Source organism: Echiichthys vipera, assembly GCF_963691815.1.
Source record: "Echiichthys vipera genome assembly, chromosome: 4".
Lineage (NCBI taxonomy): Eukaryota > Metazoa > Chordata > Actinopteri > Perciformes > Trachinidae > Echiichthys > Echiichthys vipera.
This window is the reverse complement of record NC_139829.1, coordinates 12,568,758-12,596,356: the sequence shown is the minus strand read 5'-3', so window position 1 is coordinate 12,596,356 and position 27,599 is coordinate 12,568,758. Positions and strand designations below refer to the sequence as shown.

The window sequence follows — 27,599 nt, the reverse complement described above, 5'->3', positions numbered from 1 at the left end:
AGGTATAATCAGGCCCCAGTGTGCATTGGATAGATGGGCGTGGAGTTCAGTGCAGCTGCAAGGCAACATGGGGATACAACGTGTAGCGGATCTATTCTTAGCTATGTGACAACATGGCTATGTCTGCATCACTCACAAACCGAAGAAAATGGGGTTGTGTACATTTGACTCCAAATTACACAGCTACCTTAAACCGCAAATGGTTTCACTAGGTGATGGTTTCAGTGCTGCGTAACTATTACGTTTTTGCTTCCATATCAGATCATGCAGTTTGCTCTAGTTTCTAGGATCTATTGAGTGCAGACAGACATACCGCACAACTACCATCCTTTGCACTGACTAATGCACAGCGAATGGGAGGGGAGAAAAAGCACGTGTACTGGGCGTTTCTTAAATTAATCCATAGTCCAATCACGGGGCGGGAGTTTTGAATAAATCTGCATGTTTTAAAGAAGGCGTAATATCCTGAGTGCTGATTGGTTAAAAGGAATGGAAGCAGCCAATCGCTTAAATGACAGGCGCTCAGCTGGGCCGCGAAGCCCCGCCTCATTTATATATTCACGAGGAAAGCCCGGAAACGTTGTCGCTTAAAGAGACAGAGAAGGAATTTCAGGCAAAAGGTTGAAACAACGAAAACAGCTGCGAGCACAAAAAAAAGACAGACACGAGAGGAAGGGACGTAGTCAGCCAACAAGCGAGCTATGTGGCAAAACAAGAGTAGGAGGACGACATTGAATCGGTTAGAGTATTTCACCTTTACGTGAGACACCCAGCTACGGTTGCTAAGGTGGCGTTTAGCTTCGAAATCGATTTTCGCCCCGATAACGTTAGCTACCTGGAATGCGACAACGCAGCAGTGAACATGGTAGAGAGATAAGAAGAAGAGGAAGGCCAAACTCCCAGACGACAGGGACGCTCAGTTCAAGCTGCCAGGTTGTGTTTTTCCTCCTGAGTCCACCTCCTTTTGTTTGGTAAGTAGGCTTCACAATCTATATGGGAATTGTACTAAAGGTGCTGGTATGTTTTGTTATTCCTAGATGCTTGCAGTTAAACCCTTGCACTTTGAATATCCATGTCGCCGCAGTCATCATTTTTATTTAAATCAGAGCAAAGGATGATTGGTATCCAAGCCTTTAAACCAGCTGATGACCTGACAGTCACGTTAGCTTGAAGGGAGAGTAGGGGGGCGTGCCCCTGCTTTGTCTGCCTTCCTCACTCCTTCTTTATGTGTGTGCGCATCCGTGCATGCAGTCTGCGGTGTTAAGAGGATAGAAACCTCAATTAATTAATCACCTGTGTGTGTGTGTGTGTGTGTGTGTGTGTGTGTGTGTGTGTGTGTGTGTGTGTGTGTGTGTGTGTGTGTGTGTGTGTGTGTGTGTGTGTGTGTGTGTGTGTGTGTGTGTGTGTGTGTGTGTGTGTGTGTGTGTGTGTGTGTGATCAATATGCACATGTAAATATTTGATTTTGTTACAACTGCACACTGGTGCCTCCCTGGTAATGTGCATATATGGGGTGTGCAAGAAGGAGGTTTCAATCGGCACTTGCATGGTTATGACTATAACTCAGTGGGTGAAACATACAAGAGAGAGGATTGCAGTGGCCGTATTATCCTCATGGATTGCGTTTAAGAGTTGCATTGCATCATAAAGTCTTGTTACAATGAATATATAATCTATAAAGTGTTGAGTAGAGTCAGTTATTACAGTGTCATGATGCTGAGCTGCAATGCACTGCCTCCTATTGTCCTGGCAAGCAGGGCAGGATGCCATTGACACACATTAGGTGTATGCAGTCACACTCACTCTACATCACCCATACAGCACACGTGCATATGGGGATCCATCAGCTGCCTCACATGTATGTGAATACAAGATCTCTGCACACACACACACACACACACACACACACATTGCTGCAGCAAATGCACAGTCCCCCCCCCCCCCCCTGTCTGGAAGAAACCATTGGGCTTTGTCCTCAGCTGAGTGTGACGTCATGCGGATCTTCGTTGTAACCAACCCTGAAGGCGTGTTGTTCAGCAGGCCTGGGCCCTGGGTCTGGGCTTGTCCCATGCAACGCCACTCTTTGACATAAGATTTAAATGTTAAAACACACTGTGAAAAAGAAAATAGGAGACATTAATTTGGTCTATTGAGGTAAGACAAAGAAATTAAGAAAATCCTGTCACAGCGATCCAAAACTAAAAAGAGTATTGGACTTTTTTTTAGTATGGAAGAATGCCAGGAATCCCCAGTGATGACTGGTCTGTTTGCTTACTTCAAAATGTACAACAACAAACATTATCAACCTCATGCAGCCAAGTACATTGAGTTAAGCAGTGTGGTCATGAGTCGCCTGTTTCCTCATGGTAAGATATGGAGCCATTTGTACCTAGTTAGGCTATTTAGAAGAGTTCATTATGGTCAACATGACTCTAACTCAAGGCTTGTAATACTTTAAGAGCCCAGTTTCTTCTGCTTCTGTCTGAATAGATTAGGCCCAGACTAACAATGTTACAGCCTCTGTCAAATATTGGTCTACAACTGGCTCTTCTGTCTTCTTACCTTGTCCTGCAGTTCAGCAACAATATAGTGTTTTATTTAGTTCATCTGATCATCTGACATTAAGGGATCCTGTAGTCATCCTGTGGTCCTCTGTGCACCTAGTTTATGTTTGAACAACTGGAATATACCGTCTGTACCACCGCTATCTGACTGAGTGGTTATGTTTCACGGTTGCAATTCTCCTTTTTTAGTGTCTGAACCTGGCATCATTTTGACGTGTGTGTGCATGGAACGTGGGGTGGCTATTAAACACTTTGAGCTGATCAAGGCTTGTCAGCCCTCCAATGGGTCTCTGCAGGATTTGATGTTAGAGATTACAGATGATTATGTGGGTTAGATCCAGTACTCAACTCTGCTCTGGGCTGTATTGATGTACGTCAATAGTGTGTCGTGTGTTGTGTGTCGTGTGTCGTGTGTGTGTGTGTGTGTGTGTGTGTGGCTAAATTACCTCTTTTACATAAAGAGCTATTCACCCATTAAGTGTTTATTTAAGAGTAACACATATAACCCATGTAATTGCACAAGCATGTGCATGTCACCGTGATTACATGTTTTTTTGATACATTGCCCTAAGCCATCACCAAGAACTAGTTCTGACTGGTAGACTCACACAGAACAATGTCTCTCTTGTCTTTAAATCAAATAAAAGACTACTTGTTTTAAAAACTTCTACTTATAGCTTTCTAATCTATACATCAATATAAACCTCGTCGATCCACCAGTTTTGCCTTACAATAAAGCTCCTCCCATATACACGCACCCTTATGCACTGCGCCACCTGGTAAATAGTGACACTATAAAGATCTTTTCCACTTGATCCATTTGTTTGTGGAAGCCCAGGGGTTAAAATAGTATATCCTTTTGTAAATTATAACATCTATCACACAGAATAAAGGCAGGATGCATTACTAGATGTTTTAAAAGTGACACAGTTGAAAATTCCTTACATCATCTTAAAATGGCCTCTGGGTTCCCAACCCTGGGTTTGAGAATTGCTGCAAAAAGAGACATTTAGAGCGATGCTGTTTATTATAAGGTACCTCGTTCAGATCAGGGACAGAGTGGAGGCACGTTGAGTTGAAAGATAAAATTAACAATAGGATAGGTCAGAGGGCAAAGTAAGTTGTGTGTGAATGTGCATGTTTGCCTGTATTTAAAGATAAATGTATCCCCACACTAAAGACACACAAGATTAGAGGACAAGAACACACTATTCATAAAATGGCACCTATGTATCTTTGACTGGTTCCGCTTTAACCTTTAAACCCTCAACTCGGTCTTTACACATTCCACACTAACTAAACCAGGCTTCAGGCTTACTGTTAAAGGTCACTTAGTCCACTTACCATTCTTTCAATAAGAAGAACTAGTTATTCCTCTCACGTACCTGCATATTTCATGTGTTTGGATGGTTTCTAGTTTAACCTATTTATAGGGCACTGAATTCAATTAATTGAAGGAGGCTTGGAATACATGAATATTGTCAAACTTTTTTAAATGTTGTGAAGGGTCAAAGTCTATTGACAATTAGATCCAACAAAGCAATGCAATAATGAGGTAGTCACTTAAGCAGTATTTTGAAGGATATGAGTAGTTTGCTGTGTTATTTTTAATCTAAGCGGCCTTAACAGCCCACGTAAACCAGGACTGAATGTAATTTTAATGTTGCATCTGATTGACCTTGCGAAGTGCTTGTTACATGATGGAGTTGCCTAAATGGTTGGGATGAAAAAAAATAATGAAAAAGTAAAGAGAGAGCTCCTAATTTAATTAGGTATTTATTTATAAAACGTATAGGCTAAATCAAAGTTTCAGGATTTATTACCAAATTGTGGATAAGCGCAGTAATAGAATACCTTCAGAATGGAAATATTGAGAATGGGCTGAAAGCAAATGGCTAAAACTGGCTAATATTAAGTACTATTTTATGTATCCTGGGGATTGAAAACCCACCCTTGTCATGTTTCATTAATATTTTCAGTAACAGGAAACTAGCATCGCCTTTTGAAATCTGTATTTTTCTCTCTGTAAAGGGCTCCATCTTTGTTTTGAATCTTTGGTGGCTCCATCTATAGTAGCAGCCTGCTCAGCCTTTTTCAAACACAGCTGACAACAGAAAGAGGGAGGAGGATGTCAAGGTGACACTAGCACCTGCTGAATAAATCAACATGGTTTGACATGACACTCTGAAAGACAGGGCTTCTGTATTGTGTGGGTATGTGAGAGTTTTATCTCTGGATGTTTTTGACTTTGCTAACAGGACTTGTGAATGTACATTTAAGTCATTTATCAAGCAAAAAACCTGCATTTAATGATCAGCAACTTTGATAATCAGTTCATTATCATGATTAGTTATTCAAATAGCATACTATTAATAAACAATAGTTCCAGCTTCTCCATTGTGAGGCTTTACTTTGTTTGAACCCTTTTATGTCATTTTAAACAGAATATCTTTGGGTTTAGGACTGTTGGTAAGGGAAAACAAATCCTTTGTGCATGCTGCGTGGGGCTCTGGGAACTAAAATAATGGACCGATTAATCAATAATTTCTTGCAGTCCTAGTTGGGGGAAGTGCAATAATGACCAAACTAATACACAAATGATAACTAATATATGCAGTTTCAAATGTGGAATATGAGGATTTTGTAGCATGGAAATCGAGACCCACATCTTTTCTGATGTAGCATCTGGCAACGAGCAATACACGTTCCTAACTTGGCTGCACCAAAGCATGCATTTCAAAATACCACTGCACGCAATTAGATAGCACTACAACGACTACGAGCAATCAGAGCAATGAACAAGGTGATGACTTTGACGGTGCATCACCGTCGTCATCAGTTTCGCCATCACAGATAGTATGATTTGACTGGTGAGTTGGGATTATCTGACATAGTAAATGAGCTCACATAACATGAAAGATATGTATGAGCCATTTAGTTTGTTGATATGGCTTTCAAGCCCCAGAATCAATGAGTAGATACTGAAAGGCAGATATAGCTCTATATGTGCATTATATAGGTCAACACAGAGCTTATCAAGCTAAGACCTCGCCCCCTCTCGTTCTTGTCGTGTTCCCTCTGCCCATTACTCTTCAGTACATTGTCATTTGTCAAAGCCCTCTCATCTTCTTGTGCTGCTTTTATTTCCATCTCTCCATTTTCCCCTTGGGATAAACTGTAATACCCACTCTTGCAAATCATTTAATTATATTATTTTACATAATGCATTTGTATGTGGATTTATAAAATATAAAGTTGCAATAGTGACCTTTTTTGCATTGATGTGTGCAGTATGTACACTGGAAGTACATTTTGTCATCTATTTCCTAATATTAAAATAACATACATAATTGTTTACTTCCTGTAGATCTGAAAGCATAAGTTTGTATCTTATCCTCCCAAAAAGTTTTAAAGTCTGTTGTGTAACACCTTCAAGGAGTACAGGGATGTCCGAGCATGTGCGTGTCGGTGTTTGTTTTTTTCCCCACAAAGCATCAGAGAAGTTGCCTACAAAAAAAAGTGGAGCCTTGAAGCCATTTGTTTATCATTGTCTTTTTTGTATGTATAGTTGTGGTGCATTAGTGTGCTGTAAGCGTTTTTGCGTGTGGCTGCTCTCATGCGTTTCATCTGAGCCAGGGAACAGCTGAGCTGGAGCATTTTTGTTCTAATTGCAGTGATCTGATTCCTTGGCAGGATCCCTTTTGTACGATGGCCCAGTATAACAAGCAGAGGACACCATCAGTGTCATGACACAGTTGAAAAGCATCACCAGATGGGCTGAAGAAATTACGCTTTTACACAATGTCAAACTATGACCAGCATACTGTATGGTTGAGTTCAGTGACAAACTATCTCCCAAGATTAGTCTCACTCTCACACTGTGATAAAATAGTCCTCATTATGTGTATCATCAAGGTGAACAAGAATGTTTTTATACCTCCATGCTGGTGACAGCTGTGTATCGATGTTCTCAGGTTGTCTGTACGTCCCATTCTTGTGATATCCTAGGAATTCCTTGACAAGGTGTCTTCAAATTTGGAACAAATGTCCACTGGGACTCATTGATGAACTGATTCAATTTTGAAGGTAAAATGCCAAGGTCACTGGGGCCTCACAAAACATTTTTTAGCAGAAACGTAAGAATTTTGGTACCACCAAATTATGACAGTTTATATCCTGAAGGTCAAAGGTCAATTTTACTGTGACATCATAATGTTTCTTGACAGACATTGCTGTAAAACACAACAACAGCAGCAAGCCTTGTTATTTTGATGACATGTCATGGGAAACATTTTGGAAGATATACCACTGGGGCTAGTTACCTTTTAAAGCTGTAGTTTAATGTGCTGATCAGATTGGATGTTTGCTAAATCAAAGAGTCAGTGTCATATTTTCATACAGACATTAAACAGAAAGGCATACACACATTTGACCAATATTCAACTTGTTTATATTGTTTGTGTTTATTTAGGATATGAGTGTGTACAGCCCTGCCATAGGGTTCAACCACAGAGTAGAAACCCTTGTGGTACCAAAGCCTGTCATTATTAACTACTGCTTAGCAAGCACAAGCATGACTGATCTCAGGATTAACCCTGGCCAGACCCGTCTCTGCCCTTCACCCTGTTACGCCCTCCAGACCAAAACGGATGAGCCACTCTCTGTGCATGTATATGGATGTGTGCAAGCTTCCCTGGTATTTTAGTTAAGGTTAGTGATTGTCCTCAAATTCATTATAAAGTTTTGCTATGTTTCCTCCACAAATGGCTAAAGGGACTTTAGCTGAGCTCTATGTATCGTAATCTCAATCATGCACTATGGCTAGTAACCAATCAGTCAGGTCGGCTCGTAAAAAAGTGACAATATACCCTGGTTAGATATCAGTTAGCTACATAGCAAGGAAAGCGATGCTCTTTCAATTACCAGATGGCAGGCTGGACGACATTCAGCCGTTACCAGTTTGAGTGGTGCAAAGCCACAATGCTGTGCGAGTTCCCCAAGCATGAAATGGGAAAAATGGGAATCAATTTAAATGGAGGAAAAATGCACAGAAAAACACCCAAAGATAAGGAGAAGAGGAAGAAACACACATATAGACGCAGAGAGTAAGGTAAAAAGACAGGCAGCTGAATAGAGAGAGAGAGAGAGAGAGAGAGAGAGAATTTCCTGTCCTCCATGAATAGGCAACATATTTCTCTGGAACATTCCATCCTCTGAGCTGGCCCGGCCTGTCACCAAGACTCAGGGTGCCACACTCCTCCCCATCTCTACATTTCTTCCCATTGCACGCTGTCTCTCTCCTTCCTCCTTCTACAGATCAACCATTACTTGGTTGTATTCTTCTCTTGCCTTTTTATATTAGGATTAGATATTATATAGCAAAGAGTAATTGAATATGACATAATGTTACCGTGAGGTGTGGATCAGTAGATAAATACATACATATTTGATCATCTCTCTGAGGAAATTTAATCACAGCAACTTATTACATGATACTCAATAGAAGCATTTTCGGACTTGCAGGATCTAGTCATGAATGGTGGAAATAGAGAGAGGCCTATTTGGTAATGGAAAAACAAATAAAAGTTATTTCAGGCATGCTTTATTTGGACAGTCCGGTGTTTAAAATGGACTTACAAAATGTCTGCATTCAGCAATGTCTATTTTTTGCATCTGCCCGAATTAAACCTAGCCCCAATCCTAAATGTAACGCAAACCCATAAAGATTGCAGTTAAGTGCTTATACTTAACAGGCATGTCTCTTTATAGCTCTGTGATGTGGCAGAGTGATAATTCAATATGATAATGTATTGTCTTTACATGGAATCAATATCATGCAGAAATCACATGGTGAATTACGTTATCTAAATTGAAAATAAGCACATTCACTCAAACTTTTCACAAAAGTGAAATAAAACCTGAAATACCTGAGGGAATATCATTTGGAAACTGCAGTTTGGATTTTATTATCAAACAAACTCGTCATATCTCTCAATAAGTATACATGGGCCTCGTTGCACATAATGTCCATTTTGCACTGAAGTTCTTCACAAATGAGAATGAAATCACCTCGTTGGGACAGAAGATTTTAGCCATATCACCCAGCAGCTACTTATCTTCTTTATTAACAGGAAGCTGGTCAAACATACCCTTCCAGAAAGAGTTAATCTCGCTGAATTGTCACAGTGCTCTAGAAATTTAAGTATAAAGCATCCACTCTGGATGGAAAAACAACCTGCAGGAACTGTCTATTTAATGACGATCGAGTTTTGGGTGGGGTTATAGCCGTCAAACTGGCAGGTAAGCATCCTATTCAGAGGTGCAGTCCTGCTGTAAAATCCTGTTGCTTGCAGAGAAATAAGGGCTGAAATGTTGAAAATAGAAAGCAGTTAATGTTATTACCCGGCGGTGACACATAATAACCGATGCTGCTTAAGTTAGAAAATGAAGATTGAGAAAAAAAAGCATATGCTGTATGAGTGAGAAAGCCAGCACTTAACAGGGGAAGGGTGTTGTATTTATTAAAAAATGTTTTAAAATGGCAAAAAGTTAATTTCGCACACTGACACCTACAATATTTCAACCTTATTACAGTATATTTTACTTAAATGTTGAGGTAAAACCAAACATATTGCATCAAAAATACCAAATGCATCAGAGCCATCAAGTCAAATCGTCAGTGCGTCTAATATCCTTGTTGATAGTCTGCACACTGGAGTTTTGCCCACTGTTTGGCTGCTGCTCGCTCTCATCACTCCCTTGTCGGAGAGATGTGCACCTCTTAACACCCCCCCCCCCTCTCACACACACACACACACACACACACACACACACACACACACACACACACACACACACACACACACACACACACACACACACACACACACACACACACACACACACACACACACACACACACACACACATAAACAGACACATGCATGCACACACTTTCCTTTCCCACCCCTTGTCCACCACCCCTCTTCCTCTCCTCCTTTTGTTCTCTCCCTACCAGAGAAGGAGGGTGAATTGGACCTTGTTTTCATTATGTAAAACTGGTTATTTAACACTGTGACTAAATCATTTACTGAAGGAAGTTTTGGGCTGGTTGAGTCCGATCGAAACTCTTGAGTTTTTAAAGGCTGTGACTGTTTAGTGCTGGTGGGTAAAACCCCCAAAAAAACACAGCTGGTGTCACTTTGAGAGGCCCAGAAAAGCAAGTCTATGTGTGTAACCTAGCGTTTCACATGCCAACGGCTGAAAATCCAACCCCAACGTTGTAACATCAAAACAAACACTGCCATGCTCTCAAGTCAGGATTGCATTAATGCGTGTGTTTGATGGAATGTAAATGAGTAGTGTTTTCAATGCTTCTTTCTCCTCAGCTGCACTCAGAGTGCCCTTGAATGGAGGAGGGCCTTCACCGAGATGACACACCCTTTTGACCCAAATATGGAAGGCAACATGGGCTCTTAAAGGGACAGTAGTGTGTGTGTGAGTGTGTGTTTGTGTATGTGGGGAATCCTAAATAACAGTGTTGCTTGAGAGCATTGAGTCCCCATTATAACAGTTTTTACAGGCTTTGCTGTAAAAAGCAGATGCCAAGCCTGTTTCACGACAGGAACCTTGCCTAATATGATCTGCCCGTCTCTGTCAGTTCATCTTCCTCTGTGTAACTTGCTGTCTATGTCTACTATGACTTCTAAGCCCCCCCCCCTTCACATCTCTATATTTGGCGGTACGTAGTGTTGAGTGTTGTTTTTTTAACCTCATTTCTGCTTGCTATTCAGACAAATGCACCAAAACAACTGACATACTTCCACATGAATTGATGCATACTACTGTCAATAAATCAATTAGTCAATCAGCGAGAAATTATTCGACAACTGTTTTGATCATTGATTAACAACTTTGGCCGATTTCGTGCCTGCTCGCGCACGCAAGTGTGTGATGCACTGCATACTTTAACCACACTACTCTGATTGAAATAGTTCTTGCCGGGTCAACATGCTGTTCCTTATTAGCTCACAGATGACATAACACACACACACACACACACACACACACACACACACACACACACACACACACACACACACACACACACACACAACACACACACTCTCCTGGTACTCAGCTGATAAACTTTTTCACATGCACGTCATTCTCTAACTACACTCTAGCAGCAGATAAGCTGTGTGTGTGTGTGTGTGTGTGTGTGTGTGTGTGTGTGTGTGTGTGTGTGTGTGTGTGTGTGTGTGTGTGTGTGTGTGTGTGTGTGTGTGTGTGTGTGTGTGTGTGTGTGTGTGTGTGTGTGTGTGTGTGTGTGTGTGTGTGTGTGTGTGTGTGTGTGTGTGTGTGTGTGTGTGTGTGTGTGTGTGTGTGTGTGTGTGTGTGTGTGTGTGTGTGTGTGTGTGTGTGTGTGTGTGTGTGTGTGTGTATTATGCAATAAAGTAAGGGTGAGGATGAATTGCATAGATGTTTGCGTGTTCTCTAAGGCATTAACCTAATTTATGAACTGTACACACACCTACACCTGTGTGTAGGTGTGTGTGTGGGGGGGGGCCACACTATGGGAAGAGATTACACAAGTTGAACACTGTACACAAAACATGCTTTAAGCTGTCAAGGACACATGTTTAGCACACAAGCACACACACACACACAGTTTGAGGAAAGTGCTCTTTGGTCTCGTTCTCTACTTCTGCAGAACAGGCCAAGCAGGAGCAGGTGGGCCCCCCCGATCCACTACTTTCCCCAGCCAATCAGGATCTAAGTCACTACAGCTGGCCCCCCTTTTCTCTAGCCAATCAGCTGTCAGCACCCCCCTCCCTTCTTTCCCTGTACGCCTTCACTGCTGAGTGAGCAAAGCACGCCTTGCTCTATCAGCTGAGAGGAAACGACAGAACGAAAACAGAGAGAGAGACAGTGAGGGTGGGGTAGCGAGAAAGGGTTGAAAGGAGGGGTCTGTGAGTAGATAGAGGAAGAGAGGAGAGGGTGAGGAAGAAAAGTAATGGGAGGAGAAGAAAGGGGAAACGCTAGCATGTGAAGTGGCCTTTGTATTCAAGATATTTTGGGGGGCGCGAATGAGAGAAAGGAAGAAAGAGGGCGGGGGGAGCTTGAGCGAGAGGGAAAGAGCAAGATGGGTGAGGGGTGAGAGTTGTTGGTGGGATTTGAGTTTGTGTATGACAGAGGGTGGAGAGAGGTAGACAGGAAGAAAACAAAAAACAGAGAGAGAGCGAGAGAGAGTGCAGTCTATCAGGCTTCCTCACGAAACAAGCAGAGGGAGGAAGAACAACTTGACTTATCTCTGTCTTTCTCAATACAACCTATTCAGGAGGAAGGAAGCAAAGAGAGGCAACAAACTGGAGAGGATAGAAAGAGAGAAAGCGAGAGAGAGAGGCCTGACCCAGTGGACTAAAAAAAACACAGAGGAGGACAGAAAGAGAAGGCAGCAGTTACCCATCCAGCCACCAAACTACAGAGGAAGGAAGGAGAAAGACAGACTGAGAAAGCCAGATAAACCCCATCTTTCTAAGACGGTGAGTGTCACTAGTTGTCCTGCTGTCAAGCAAAGTGATTGTAAAAATGTTGCTCCTGTCATATTGTCAGCTGGGCTCTGGTGACTCAATGTCTCCTAAAATGGCCACATGAAAGGCAGACAGATAGGCAGGCAGACATGCAGACGGAGGGAGGGAGAGAGAGACAGAAAGGGACCCCGTGTCAAACTGCATTCTCAGCAACCATGTCACTGAGCCAGCTCAGTTTAGACTGTCATGACTCCCCAGCCTGAGTACTGTATGTGTGTTTTGTATTACAACTAGTGTCAACTTAACCTGTCTGTTGTCACTCCGTCCCATTGTGCACAATGACATCAGATTTCCAAACTCTAGGTGGCTCCTGTGATCTAATCAACAGGTGATTGTTTGTAGGAGCAACTTTTTTGTGTAAGGGAATGTGCACACAAGTGTGTGTGTCTGTGTGTTTATCAGCCTCCAGGCACAGCGCAGGCCTGGGAGTAGCTAGGGCGGTTTTCTGCTAAAAGTTGATGAGACAATTGGGGCATTTGGGAGGTTGCTAACTTCATGCTGACATTATCTCACTGCTGGGTGTAAAGGGTGGACTGGGGACACAGGGAGGGCAGAGTGCAGCTAGCAGCTAGAGACAAGAGTGTTTACGAAAGGCCTACTAAAAAGGATGAGCTTATATCCTGTCATTTCAATAAGTCTATAACAGGCATTTAAGAAAAATGCTGCCATATGCAAAGTTAGTCAAAACATTAAAGATGAAATGATTAAAAATGAACTGTCAAGTTTGCGTGCTGATTGATGTTGGCATCACAACACATTGTTTTATAATTTGGTTGTTGGATGGCTTCAGCTAATACAGTTCTCAACCAGATCTTGTAAGAACGTCATTCCACAGAATGTTGCCCTTCTTAATGAATAGTTGTGTTTTTATTTGTTCAGGATGGAAAATATAAAAACAAGCACAGGTGGACAACCTTGTTTTTTGATTACTGTGGCATTTCATTGGTGTACAGTGTCTCTCTGAAGACTGCCTCTGTATGATAGATTGTAGAATAAATTAAAAGATAGCATGGAATATTAGTGTTCAAATAATATAAGCTAATTTTGAGCAATTATCAAGCATGGCAACTTATAAATGATTCACTTATTTAAACTATAACACCCTAAAGGTAGAGAGTAACATAAGCTGAGTATGGGCTAAATTTCCTCCAGGAGCCACTTGTTTTACTTTATTGTTAAAGTTTGCAGCTCTATTGGCTTTTGAATGGTGTGGATCTACAATTCTACATACCATTATATTATAATAATACATGATATAATGTAATATGAAAAACAGTCCTTAAATAATATCATGAAATAATATAATCTCTAAAGTCGTAAGGGAGTAGGCAAGTTCTTGTAAGTCCAGACAACTGTAAACAGAGAAGGTGTGTGTGTGTGTGTGTGTGTGTGTGTGTGTGTGTGTGTGTGTGTGTGTGTGTGTGTGTGTGTGTGTGTGTGTGTGTGTGTGTGTGTGTGTGTGTGTGTGTGTGTGTGTGTGTGTGTGTGTGTGTGTGTGTGTGTGTGTGTGTGTGTGTGTGTGTGTGTGTGTGTGTGTGTGTGTGTGTGTGTAGCATCTGGGTGTTGTAATGAATGTGCACAGGCCAAGTGTCGGGGTATTTTCTGAGGCTAGACTGTGCAGACTTTGAACTCCCCCTTCAATCATATACGATTCATTGCCACTTAAATGACTGATGAGAATCTCAGTCTAGTGTGTATATATGCTTCTCCACATGTAAATCAGAACTTTTGCCTCTGTGTTAGCTTTTTTCACCACCAGCTCTCTCATGATGAGGAAATTAAATGGATCTGATCAAAGACTGTTTGCCTATGATCTCATGACCACATGACCACAGTCTTCTTCGGCCTACAGGAACACAAAGACACAAAGACTTGCACATATTTCAATACGCCTCAGCAGCTAAATATCCTCCTTGAAGGACACGGCCATCTCCTGAACAAAATGTTTGCGCTCCACAACAGGCATGTCTCAAGTCAAGTGTACTGAACCCTTTGACCTCAGGCCTTCTCCATGAGGTACTAGTGTTTCTTAATGCTGCTTTAGTCAGGCTGCCCCTCAGTCCACAATAAAAAATAGTCATATCAAGTTTTAGACTGAAAACAAATTCTCCTGAGTAGTTACCTTAAATCATGCACACATATAAACCCTGAACAGTTAAAGGAGAATTAGAGTTTTTTTTTCACACGTGACACAATAGAAGAGTCTCCGTGTCAACACGTTCTCACTTACTGGGAATAAATATGAATTTGTATGATGATTTGGGGCATCTCCACAGTTGGACATTTTCGATTCCGTCTTTGTGTAAATCACCCTCTTTCTTCAGTGTCAGAGATTTATTTTCTATCGCTTTCAGGCGCAGCATGACAGAAATGTCATCACTCACTGCTATGGATACGCAGTTAATAAATACATTTGTTGTCCTTGACATGCACAGGGGATTGCCATTTGGTGCATCTTATTTGTATGGTTTATGTGCTATACCTACTTTTACAGGTACAGTACAGGCAGGGTGATTTTTCATATCCTTGACTGTGTGAGTAGCACACAGTTAGTGTGCACAGTTTGTGCATTTTACACAGACCAGATTGTAAGAGTAGATAAGAAGTGAATCTGAGTACATTGTCTAAGAGGGCAGGTGTTAATGTATTAAAATCACTACAATATTCAGTGATGCAATAATAGAGTTCTCAAGTCTGAGTTGGCACACATGCCCAGCAACCTGAAGCATTTCTTGGGGTGAAGCCAGAGTTTTCCCCCTCCTCTGTTGGCTCTTGGATCATGCCTGAAAAGGGTTGGGTATCCTCTGCCAACCTCCTACTCAGCTAGTTCAAAAAAAGGTCAGAAATCAAGTGGGAACTAGCACAAAGCTTTTGGGTTCTCCCAGAGAGCTATGACACGGGCAATGACTATAAATACTCATTGCAGACACCTCTACCGTTCTTTGCCCATCCCCCACTCTGTGTTGGCTTCTAGGGCTCACTTCGGAGACTCCACCTGTCTTCAGAGGGCGTGACTCCTGTATTGTGTTGATTTTACTCAAGTCAAACTGCTTATCTTTTGGTATTTGACTTGGTAATGAGATTAACTATATCCCTGTTTAACTGGGGCAGTTCTGGTTCGGCCCCAAGTGTGTCCCCCACCCAGAGATATTGGCAAAATAATCTGGTTTATCGCATTTGTCTGCAAAATTCTCTTGGCTTGGGCAAGTTGATATCTCATCTCATCTCATCTCATCTCATCTCATCTCATCTTCAACCGCTTATCCGGGGTTGATATGTGACGCTTAAATGTTTTTACAACATACAGAGATATCACCATGTTCCCTCCTGTCCATATTAGCCTACTAGCAAAAGCCTATAACCTACTTATACCTACTTATAAGCCTACTTATATTGTCTATAAGTTAAAGGCAATTTCATGGCATGTATGCTACCAATAAAGCAAATAACAATCTTGGGTTGTTAAAGGATATATTTGATTAAGTTAGTCTGTGCAAGCTCAGATGGGGAGTTGATCACTACATATGTGTATAGGAATTTGGGGATTTTTATTTAACAGCCCTTGCAGGTTCACCAGTAGGTACATTTCAGGTTTGTTTCAATCTAGTGGAAAATACCTATGAACAAATCTTGTTATTTACATTTAATTTTTCGCAACTGTTTTTTTTTTCTTTTCTCTTGCTTGATTTATAGGCCTATGTCATCACTCCTGTGTACGCAATTGATTGTGTCATGATGATTCAAAAGGAAGTACTAGAAAGTGAAGTAGCTGGTTTCTTTAATGCAGGTCTAAATGGAAAGCAACTGCATTTCTCTTCTTTACCGAGAAGGGTGTTAGCCAGATTAGCTTTCTGTCACTTTTTAGATTTCAAGTGTTGGATGAAATGTGTAAGCAATTCAATCAAATTACATTTACCTGCTTTAGGTCAACAGAACACAGGCCTTTATCACAATGTGTTTAAATGGAGGACAGCCATTTTGATAGATATTTTCTTGGAGGAGCATCTTTGCCAGTCTCCCCAGCACCCCCCCTCTCTCTTTCTAGCTCTGCTTTTTTTCTCCCTCTTTGTGGCCAAGCACAAAAGAGCTGTTATCCTTGGGCTACTGGTTGCCATCACAACAGCTCACCCACCCCCATCCACATTCCCAAGTTCTGGTCCAAGTGGGTCAGGAAATGGCCCGCTTCTCTCGTCTTTGGACCATTTAGTGCCAAGTTAGAACTGGAACAACTCAACTCAACTCTCTGCTCTGCGAGTGGCTCCTCCATGTTCACACTCAAAGTGTTGGGTTTTTGTACTCAAAATGAAAATTAAAAGAGAAAGAGAGTAATATTGTCCATCTGATGACTTATTAAGTTATTAAATGCTAAGAGGATTGATTACTTCATTATTTGTCTTTTGTGTTGTTCTCATAGTCTCATCTTAATTACTAATGGCAAACTAAAAGCAACTGACTGACCCCTGATTTGATTAGTTTCTTTGTCTTTCTGTCTCTTCAGTGATTCTGGGTGGAATGACCCTGCCATGATGCCACAGCTATGCCACACTCCATGCCCAGGTGACCAAGGAGGGCGTGTCTGGCTATCAGACAATCACAGAGGGAGCCATAATAGAGTTATTTGCGATTCCAGTTCAGAGACATTTTCTCTCAAGAGCCTCCTGCATCACTGACGCTCCGCCCCTCTGGTGAGTTTTAGCCTGTCTGACCAAGTTGTTTGTTACTTCAAATGGGTAAAAGAAATCTGGTTTTATTCTTGGAAATGTATCCAAGGTATTTGACAAGCATACAGTCAAAGGCAAAAAGTGGCTTTCCTGCAGTGTTGCATTATACATAAACACATTGTAGTAACATCAAATCATAAACTATAATAACTATTATGGTGTTAGTTGATTGTATTTTCATTTTAAACCGACAAACCTTTTTTATTTCTCCTCAGGTCGTAGCTTCTGCGTCCACCACCTTCACTACTGCCTCCTCTGGAGTCCTTACTGTTTCCTGATTATCTATCTTGGGATGTTGGCGTCGTTTTGTGGCAGCTGCCATGGAGATGAACGGATTTCTTTGGTAGACCATTGTAGACACAACCACCAGATGTTGTGCCAGATGGGCAAAATTAGACAAGGACGGGCAAAGAGGTGAGATACTGATCTTGGGCATTGTCTTTAATATATAATTAAATTAGGCTTAGAAAAATAAGGCTTATTCCTTGACTAAATTGCATTCATATAGTGGCCCATGCGGTTGCGGTGCAAAAGCACCTGTTTTTCAGTGAGTGATGGCTGCGCCCTGAGTTAAACAAAGTTCCGCTTTTGGAACGCGGTAGTGCCTGACCAACTTTTTGATGTTTTTGGCAAGAATATTTCTTCAGGGCAGAAAAGGTTAACTACCTACACCTTTTTCAGATATCATCATGACATGGTGTTTGTCTATGGCAGTCAGTCTCTACTCCGCTATGTAGAGATCTGTGAAAGACACGCTAACCTGTATGCTGTATGAGATGCATTAATTGTATTCAAATATGTAACAAAAGTTTCCACGTGTAATGCAACAAATGTTCAGAACCAAAGGCAGGCCCTATATTATCATTCTATATTCTTACATCATTGTTTATAACTTAGAAAGGCTCAAAGCCTTCTTCACCATGCTATTTTATGTTTTTCTATCACTCATACAGTCTAACATTATTAAATAATAGTATGAATAGTAATGCTGTATTTTTCCTCTCAGGTGCTGTGCGGCTCAGCTTCCTAATTCATATTGTTTGACAACATCACAGCAGGAAGTATAGAACTTCCTATTCCTGTGGACCATCTTACTCTGCCTCCTGGCACCTGTGAGGACCTACTTGACCCTGTTGCAAGTTAGTCAAGACTTTTATCCTCCAGCATAGAAACCATGCGGCACATTCATGTGGAGTTAGCCCACAAAAAGGCTCCATTAGAGCTTCCAGCCCAGGAGGGGGACCTGCCTCCATCTACAGCCCCAACACAGGGCCTAAACCCTGGTGTCAGACCAGGGGGGCCCAGGCACTTTGGCCAGGAGGAGTTGCGGCTCCAAAAGGTCTACCAGCTCTCCATCTTCTCCCAGTTGGGGGGATTTTCTACCTCCACAGAATCCCACACTGATGCCCAGCAGAGGCCTGTCCGGTTGGGGGTGAAGAGGGGGCTAGAGGAGCCCCAATTGACTCCTAAGCGCCCCCACCTGGGGGACTCGTCAGACAAAGAGGTGTTGGAAGGAGGGGTACTGTGTGGGCCAGCCCCAGCTGAAGGTGTTGGGATGGGGATAGCAATGAGCCCTAGTGGGCCTGGTTCTGTATACTCTTGCACACAGATGGAGCACAGAGACTCTGAGGGGGGGCTTTCACCCAGGTCTCCACCCCTCTCCCCAAGCCACAACCCATCCCGACGCCCAGCTCAGCACAATCATGACAGGCCCATTCCTGATGTTTTTTATCCACTCTCACCCAAATCACCCCCGATGTGTGACCCACATGGTCATTTCTGTGACCAGGGCCATTCCCCTAGCAGCTCAGCGAGGACTGAGCCACCCAACGGGAGCCACACACCCACCCACTCACTAGGTAGCCCTGCAAATGAGAGCTGTAGTAACGGGTCATCTGGAGGCCAGAACAGCCCCCACTTACATGAAATGTCCACATATGAGACTCCCAACCCTGCCAGTCCCACCAGCCCTCCAGGCCCTTTCTCCCCACCACACCACACAGAGCTGCAGGAGCCAGGGGAGGCCACAGAATGGGAAGTTGGACTTGAATCCTCCCCACCTGAGAGAAGTGCCACCCAGACTGCCTCTTCATCTGCAAATGGCCTGGCTTCCTGGGAGAAAACTCCCAGCAGCAATGGGCTTCGGCTATCCTCTGGAGGCCACTGGCCAGCCAAAAAGAGACTGCTGTCCCCAAGCGACACAGGCGAGTCATGTTCAGAAGATGAGGGACCCTCCACATCCAAAAGAAGTAGGCTGTCATTAATGGCTTCAGGACTTGGCCCGGCCTCAGGTCGCAGCACTGATGCTAAAGCTGCCCCTTACTGGAACCACCTGCTTCCCTCTGCATGGGACCGCCCTAAGGTCAGCACACTCACTTCTAGCTTGGAATCTTTCTTTAAGTAATTTGAGTTAAAACAAGTGCATCAGCCTATAGTTCCAACTAATTTACTAGCTAATAGCTAGCTGTTATGCGACTTGGCTGCAATAACAAGACAGTAACATCCATGGTGTACCAGTAGCTACTTCACAAGTTAGCCTTGCACATTAGTAGCAAACTGATAAGTTGCAGTCAAGAAAGACAGAATTTATCGCTACTTAGTACAATGGATGACAGAAAAGTGTTCCCTATTAGTGAAACATCTTTCAGTCAAAAGTTTGACTGCAAGAGCTTGAAATGTATAGATATAATATTCCTACAACCTAGGAGGCAAATTAGAGCTGAGGAATACTGTGTTCTTTTTTTAAAATGACCAGATGATACAGTTTTACAACCCTAATTAACAACCACTAGAAGGAAGCTGTAGGTGATTTTATTGCAGCATGCTTTTCAAAAACAGCATGTGCACATTTGCTTGAAAATATTAGCTTTTTAGCATTTTTTCTTAGCATTAAGACCACCATATGTGGAGGCACTTGAAACTTTGAATAAGGAATAGGGCAGGGATGCACAATCCTGCTCCTGGAGAGCTACTGCCCCGCATGTTTTAGGTCTCTCTCTCCTCCAATACATCTGACTCTAATGATTTTCAAACCAAGTGACAAGCTTCAGCTGTTTGATAACGAGCACATCATTAGACTTAGGTGTATTAGAGTAGGGAGAAACCTAAAACATGCAGGGCAGTAGCTTTCCAGGAGCAGGATTGGGCACCCCTGGAATAGGGAATAGCCGTTTACAACGGTTAATGGTAAGACATCTGTGAGCCTTTACAGTTCTGGAAAAGATGCTAAGGCATAAATAAAGAGAAACTAAGAGAATGAGTAAATGTGAAAGAATGAAGTGATGGCTGGCTCATTATCACACCACACTGGAACAGGCTGAGTAGCTCCAGAATAAAGCCCATTGAGGGAGGGTCTATTGTTCCCCCACATGAGGCTGCTGTATCCCTCACACACACTCACGCAAGCGCGCACACACAAACACACACACACACACACATACTACATCCTGCATCCTGCTTAAAAAATGGTTCTGGAAGTGAATTGGCCATTTTTGAACATTGGGAGGCCAGAAAGAGCTTTGAGTGTGTGTGTTAGTGGGATGGGAGTGTGCTAATGGTGACAATAGGGTTCACTCGTTCACTGGTTAGGTTTCATACAGTGGTGGGCTCATTGTGACTAGAGGTGTTAAGAGTGATTGAGCAGGGAAGCACAGGTAGAAAGAGAAAGACAGGATAGTTAAAGAAAAGGAGCAAGACTAAACTGTCACTGGTGATATTTTGGTAAATAAGGTTAGAAAAGGATATTTAAACAACACAGAAAAGCGAGACAGGAGGATATTCTAAAATGCCTTCCGTGGTTTTGATTGAGTGTGGCGATGAAACGACAAGCTGACAAAAAGCTCCAAGCTCTGTAGAGAGCCAGTGTAACAAATGGTTTGCTAATACCAATACGCTAACCATGAGTGAAAGGTTTGTTGTGACCAAGTGGCTAGCAGGTAGCATAGGTTTGGCTAGTGACGAGTCATCTGACAGTTTGGTGGCCTTTAGGATGAACGGCACCCTGGAAATGGAGAATGTTTATGCGTGTGATGCAACATCCAAAAGTCAGTGCTCAGTAAGTAAGAAGACATCTGAATTACACAATTGCATACATTACTCCCACTGGAACACAGAAACACTTACACATGGCCATTTAATCTGTCTTTACTTCCTTTGTTTGTATTTTGGAAGTTACTCATTTAAGAAAAGATATGGACATTAATCAGGATATTAATAGAGAAAAACAGTTCTAATTTCCTTTCTTTGTCCTCTCTTTGTCTAGACCGCCACAGACTGTACAAGATCCGGGAGACGAATAAAAAGTGGGCTGCGGCTGAAAAGGTGAGTGCTCGATCTTATTTTCGACAAAGTCACACCATTTAATTATGATTATAAATATAAAAAAGACAATGCTTCTAAAAAGGGGTTATGAAAACAATATTTTAACTTCATCAGGTGCACTGGTTTTAAGGTTTAGAACATGTACACAATTGTATGAATGAGATACATCCATACAAATGTGTACGTGACAAAGTCAACATGTTGCAGGGAAAGAAGGTGGGAGTTAGTGTAGGTTGTATGTTATTTTTAAATTTCTGGAATGTTTTTTTTTTTTTTTGTCTGAACCTCAATAGTCAGACACACTCATGTTTCAGACAAAATGAGGGTTATCTTAACCACTAATAACCAGGTCTGTTTCGTGTGTGTTTATGGCCATTTTCAGTCGGCAGCTGCGTAGCGGCAGACACACAGACACCAGCCGCTCCACACGTTCCAGTTGGCCCTCATCTTCCATCAGCAGATCTCTTCTCGGCAACTTTGAGGTACAAATGCAAAACATTAGTTTAATAATTTCAGGAGACACGAGTAACTGCAGATCAAAGATGGTGCTGGTGTCCATGTGTCTGAATTGACAGACACAGCTGAAAACCAATGTAAATCCAAGTGAAGCTGGGGTGACTCTTAGGTTCTTCCTTGACGACGCAGACTCTGTGGCTACCCGTACAATTGAATGCAATTTAATACAATAGCTCAGATATAAATTCTACCTTTTATGAATTTTGTAATCTTTAGTTGTTGGTGACTTTGTCAGTAATGTGTAAATTCAATTTTATGTTTATTATTGAGGTCATAGTTTAAGGTGGTTTTGTACTGGTATCTACCGCACATTGAAAGGTGTTTTATACATGTGGGCAGCAAAATATTAGAAATCATCTCAATACAATGCAGTACAACACCACAACTTAACCTAATCTCAATGCAAAAAAGTTTAAATTAATCAACACAATTAAAGTTATAGATTTGGTCCTGTTATTGGGACACTTTTAGAAATTGTGACTGCACTGATGTCCTGGGCATGTCCAAGTTTAAGTTTAAGTTTATTCATCAAAAAGCAGAAAATTGTTGCATAAAGTTGCATTATATTGGAATATTGGTATTATTTTTGTCCTGTGTTTTTTGTTGTGTGAAAAAAATCAAATTTTATCTCCCCTGTGTGTGAATAGGCCTAGCTGTTTTTCTGTTTTTTCTAATATATCTATAATATATTCAAAGAGTCTCCTGTTCACGACTGTATACTCCCCTTTCTTTCTCTTGTGTGTTACAGGAGTCTATACTTAAAGGACGATTCTCCCCGTCCGGCTCAATCGAAGGCTTCACAGCAGAGATCGGTGCCAGTGGCTCCTATTGCCCACAGCATGTCACCCTGCCGGTGCAGGTTACGTACTACGACATCTCAGAGCACAGTGCCCCCTCTCCCTTCCTGGTCAGTCTGTGTGTTTGTATGTATGTCTGCAAGATACTGTGTGTGGTTGGGTGCTTGGTCAAGCACAAACAATAAACCAACACTGTTTACTGCACATGGCAGGTTGTTTGTTTGCTATCATGAAAATAATACATGCAGTGTAGGAAAAACAATGCACAATTGGAGATCGGAAAACATAACAGATACTAGATTGGCCTGAACAAGGTTGCTGTTGGCTTCCTTCTTCAGAACCAGTTGCAAAAAATATGTGGCATGTTTTTCCTTTCCTGCATATATCGTGAAGCTGTTTCTCTGTCCACATCAACACTGAATACTATATTCATCACATATATAATTATATAACATAAGATCACCAAGTACTTTTCAAGGTAGGACCACAATCATATTAAAACAACTAAAGTGCTGCTCAAAAGAAGTCTTAAACGGCTGTGACACTGGACTATTTGGAATCCAGCTGTTTCCACTTTCTTAGCTTCATGCCTCATGTTGACTTTGAATTGCTGTATATAAAAGTGATGAATGTCAGGCCTCTTTTGATTCAGTGAATTGGAATTTAACATTGCACGACTCCCTGTGTAGCTGCATTTGTAACTACAGCATGATGTAGTTACTGTAGAATAAGCCTGCTTTCATATAGGAATTTATTTTGTGTTTTGAAGTGGTTTTAGTGGTTATGATTTTGAGATTTGTTTTTCCATGCATAACTTATACAGATGCATTTCAGTTGATCAAACCAGATATGAAAATAACTGCTGTGTCATACTGCTGCTCCCTAAAATTGTCTTTTTAGCACACTTCTTCCACATTCATACCCTGATTAAAACATACCACACAATGAGTTATTTCGGCATCACATTGATTGAGGACATTTAATAAGTGCCCTGTCTCTGTCTCTCTCCCTCACAGGGGGTGATATCCCTCGAGCCTCTCGGAAAGAAAGGATACAGCATACCCAAAGCAGGGACCATTCAAGTGGTAAGTTTGTCTTCCTTTTCATCCTCATCAGATGCTTTGGAAATGACCAGGTTGTTTATGAATCTTTCAGAGATACCACATTTATGCTACCACAATGTGTTAATATGATGATGTGGAATATGTTATTCGTAGTATGTATCATGATCTTCATACTATGAGGGTGCTTATCATTGCAAGAATGAAACTAAGAGCAGTATTTTTTTTGTGGTTTGAATGAAAATATAACCTCTTGTAGATATAATTTAAAACCCTTTATGTTTTCCTGTTCTCAGACCTTATTTAATCCCAACAAAACTGTGGTGAAGATGTTCCTGGTGACCTACAACTTTGGCGACATGCCTGTTAATCACATGACCTTCCTGCGCCACCGTATCTTCCTGGTGCCTGTAGAGGAAGGGGCTGAGGGGAAAGGCGAAGCGTCTCCAGGTGGTAGAGTGCTAGACAGGAAGAAGATTCTCTGCTACCTGATACATCTCAGGTATGACTGAGGTTTCAACTGTCTCCATTAGTTTTCATTATCAATGGACTTTAAAGGTCACATATTGTTATAAATAAAAATGGGATTTCACTGTCTTTTTTATTATAAAGTAGGTTGATGTGCTATACAAATACTGTGAAAGTATCAAAATGCTCAATCTACATAAAAATACACACAGTCTATTCAGAAACTTTGGATTTAAATAAGCCGTTAGGACTTCTGTATAGTTGTGATGTCACAACTATAGTATATATAGAAAAATAGTGCCTCTACATTGCCGTTACATTACCCAGCGGCAATGACGGCGCAGAGACGCTGAGAGCACAGATGCGTAAAAGCTCACCAATCAGAGCAGACTGGGCTTTCTTGGGAGGGGACCTTGAAGAGACAGGTTCTAAAACAGAGCGTTTCAGACAGATAGTGAATAAAGGTATAGTGCCTATAGAAAGTCATGATACCCTTTTGAAATAGTCACTTTTCTTGTTTTACAGCCTGAAATGATGATACATAAAAAAAATTTTTTTTTTTCCAGCGTGATTAACACATCTTGCCTTACAAAATTCAAGTGAAATTTGTTTTCTAAATTTCTGAAAAGTAATAAAATTGCCAATTGCCCAGTCGCTGCTAAAGAGAAACAAGCCCACAACATAATGCTGCCACCACCATGCTTCACTGTAGAGATGGTGGGTTTTGGGTGGTGTGCTGTGTTTAGTTTGGAGTTCAGCCCAAAAAGTTCAATTTTGATCTCATCTGACCATATAACCTGTGACACATGGCATCCAAATCTTCAATATGTTTTTTATGAGATTCACTGTGGCATTTTTTTCACAAGAGGCTTCTTTCTCTCCAGCCTGCCATACATGTAGAACTTCTGAAATTGTTGTCACATGCACAACTCGACCAGCCTCTGCCATTTAGACGTTCAAGGTCACCATGGGCCTCTTGGTAGCTTCCCTGGTCGATCTTTTCCTGGCTCGGTCACCCAGTTTGGAGGGGCGGCCCGATCCAGGCGAGGTCTGGGTGGTGCCATATGCCTTCCACTTCTGGACAATACCCTGAACCGTACTCAGAGGGATACTTAAAGCCTTTGTAACCTTTTTATATCCTTCTCCTCTTTTGAAAGCATCTTTCCAACCATGGTGGATTCTTTGTGTTAGCATGCACTACTAGGAGTGGACTCCTCAAGGAACAGCTGATTTTATTCGGAAACAATCAAAAAACACCACAAAATGTGTAAATCACGCTGGAAAAATATATTTTTTAATGTATTATCATCTCAGGCTATAAAACAAAAAAGTGACTATTTTAAAGGGAATCATAACTTTCTATAGGCACTGCATGTTCAGATAGACAGTATAAGAAAAGTAATGTGCTTTTGAACATTAAAGCATGTAAACAAGTTCTAGTAGGAACCAAGAATATGAGTATGAACTTGAGAAAATGAGCATAATATGGGGACCTTTTTAAATTTTGCTTAACTAGCCTGTGTTGTGATATTTGGAAAGGTATCATGGAATTACCATAATAAGCTTATTAAAATGTCCTTATCCTGTGGAACACAGATGGACTACAGTGGCTGTTCTTAATAATATCATGTTGTTACAGACCAGTTAGTACATAATGCCTTTGCAAACGTTTTATTGAATACCAGTACACTATTGTGTTTTCTAACACATATTTTTGGTTCTGACTTTCACAGATTCCAGAGCTCCAAATCTGGGAAGATCTACTTGCACAATGATATCCGGCTGCTATTCTCCCGCAAATCCATCGAAGTGGACACAGGGATCCCTTATGAGCTGAAATCTTTCACCGAGGTGCCAAGAAACCCTAAATACTCCCCCCGCGTGTGACCCCAACGACCCTTTGACCCTTTCCAACGCCAATGCAGCCCCTCCTGTGCTTCCTAAAAAGGAGGGAGGGAAACAGACAGACTGCTAGAATGATAAGATTTGATGAGACACACCACACGCACACAAGACACACATGCACATATACAGTGATGGTGATAGTAAAAGTCCCCCTTTTATGCACTTATTCTCCATTGAACAGTCACACAGTCAAAACAGATTGGTGATAGAAAATGGTCACTCAAGCAAACATGGCATTACTGTTTCATTCATGGTAAATCTTAAAGAAATATGAGTGTAAGCAGTCTAGCATGCATGCAGTCAGTCAGAAGCAGGACTTTTACAACACCTTTATCTGTACAAAGAAAGAAATGCACAAACACTGATGCGCACACCAAAACAGACAGACAAGACTCACCCACAGCACATACCACACACGTCACAGCTGAAACACTTCTGGTGATGACTCTCTGAGTTCAGTGTTAACATGCATGCCTTGTGACTTAAACACCTGAATTTTCCTCTAGTGCCGTATCACACTGTCCTTCACTCTGCCTGCAGCTTCAACCACCTCATTGGACCAACAATTCCCAAAATGTTCTATTTTGAAAAAATGCCACAAACAGTAAGCCCATCCCTGATTGTCGGGTGAAGAAAATAATTACCCCCACCCCCACTTTTCACACACTCGCACACTTTCTAACCAGCAGAGAGGAGACGAGCAGAGACACAAACACTAGTGAAAGCAAAGGCTGAAATGGAATCGCCATTCTGATTGCATGTTTCATCATTTAACACAAGATTAGAAAAGGAACAACATGATCTGACCAAACTCAGGACACATGTTGAAGAAAAAAATTCAATTCCCACCATTTCACCTGTCATTGCACAGACTGCTGTGTACACTTAAAGCGGGGAGGGACATACCATGTCAGGAAAAACTGAGGAATCCAGTTCATTTTGTGTAGCCAGACTGAGGGACACTGTGCTGTTTTTATTTTTTAAATCTTTCTCTTTTTTTTAGATTCTGTTCAGAGCAGTCTAATGTTGGAGCAGGAAAAGAAAAAATAAACAACAAGCTGTAGTATTTTTAATTTATGTTTTCGCAAATGTCTTAATAAGCAATATGCTGCACAAAGTAGAGTGTGTTTTTCAGCCGGACGAACTTTCTCTCTGGAGGGAGGGAAGAGAGAAAGTGAAGAATTGAGAGTGAGGGGAGAGATGGGAGGAGGGAGGGATGATGAGGGAGGTGGGGTATTTAATATGGGGAAAAAGTCTATGTATATTTAAAAGAATAAACTCTGCGACTGGCGAGTAGCACCTGTCTTTGTTGTGGTTTTTGATTGACAAAATTCTACTTTTTGCCTGCACTTCCTATAACGGTAGCCACTTTCTTTAGACCCTTCCTGCCTTTTAAACGTCCATGTCTCTCACACTCCACACCCCCAGTATGCAATACAGGCTTTCTGTTGAATTTTAATTAAAAGTCTCAAAGCTGATGACATCATCCAAACTCCATTATACAACTCTTTTCATAGGCCGAGTAGCAATTTGAACTTCACATTAAAAACTTAGTAGAGTACCCCTTGTCAAACTAATCCATTTTTCTTCAAAACAGTATCCAGGATTCTGATACATGTAATATAACAGTAAAGGAAGCAGCTGCCTCACAAAAG

At 41.6% G+C, this 27,599-nt stretch overlaps 1 protein-coding gene across 2 annotated transcripts; it reads left to right on the top strand.

Moving 5' to 3' along the window:
- The first annotated feature begins 661 nt into the window (after positions 1 to 661).
- On the top strand, positions 662 to 27,120 carry atosb (atos homolog b). Of its 2 annotated transcripts, none has more exons than XM_083912853.1 (10): positions 662 to 971; positions 16,655 to 16,841; positions 17,093 to 17,291; positions 17,884 to 19,239; positions 21,139 to 21,197; positions 21,580 to 21,679; positions 22,462 to 22,620; positions 23,527 to 23,595; positions 23,868 to 24,073; positions 25,773 to 27,120. In XM_083912853.1, the coding sequence occupies exons 4-10, from the start codon at positions 18,052 to 18,054 to the stop codon at positions 25,924 to 25,926; spliced, it is 1,935 nt and encodes a 644-aa protein (XP_083768979.1). In that variant the 5' UTR covers positions 662 to 971; positions 16,655 to 16,841; positions 17,093 to 17,291; positions 17,884 to 18,051; the 3' UTR covers positions 25,927 to 27,120. The 2 variants fall into 2 exon arrangements, with proteins under 2 accessions (XP_083768979.1, XP_083768978.1); XM_083912852.1 differs by lacking the exon at positions 662 to 971 and adding an exon at positions 11,639 to 12,108.
- The last annotated feature ends 479 nt before the right edge of the window (positions 27,121 to 27,599 follow it).

What these genes read in the sequence shown, in the direction of transcription:
- atosb (XM_083912853.1), top strand. Translation starts at nt 18,052, where the DNA reads ATGCGGCACATTCATGTGGAGTTAGCCCACAAAAAGGCTCCATTAGAG. An exon ending in CTCTTCTCGGCAACTTTGAG is followed by an intron (nt 21,680 to 22,461) that starts GTACAAATGCAA and finishes TGTGTGTTACAG; the next exon opens with GAGTCTATACTTAAAGGACG. An exon ending in TGCTACCTGATACATCTCAG is followed by an intron (nt 24,074 to 25,772) that starts GTATGACTGAGG and finishes TGACTTTCACAG; the next exon opens with ATTCCAGAGCTCCAAATCTG.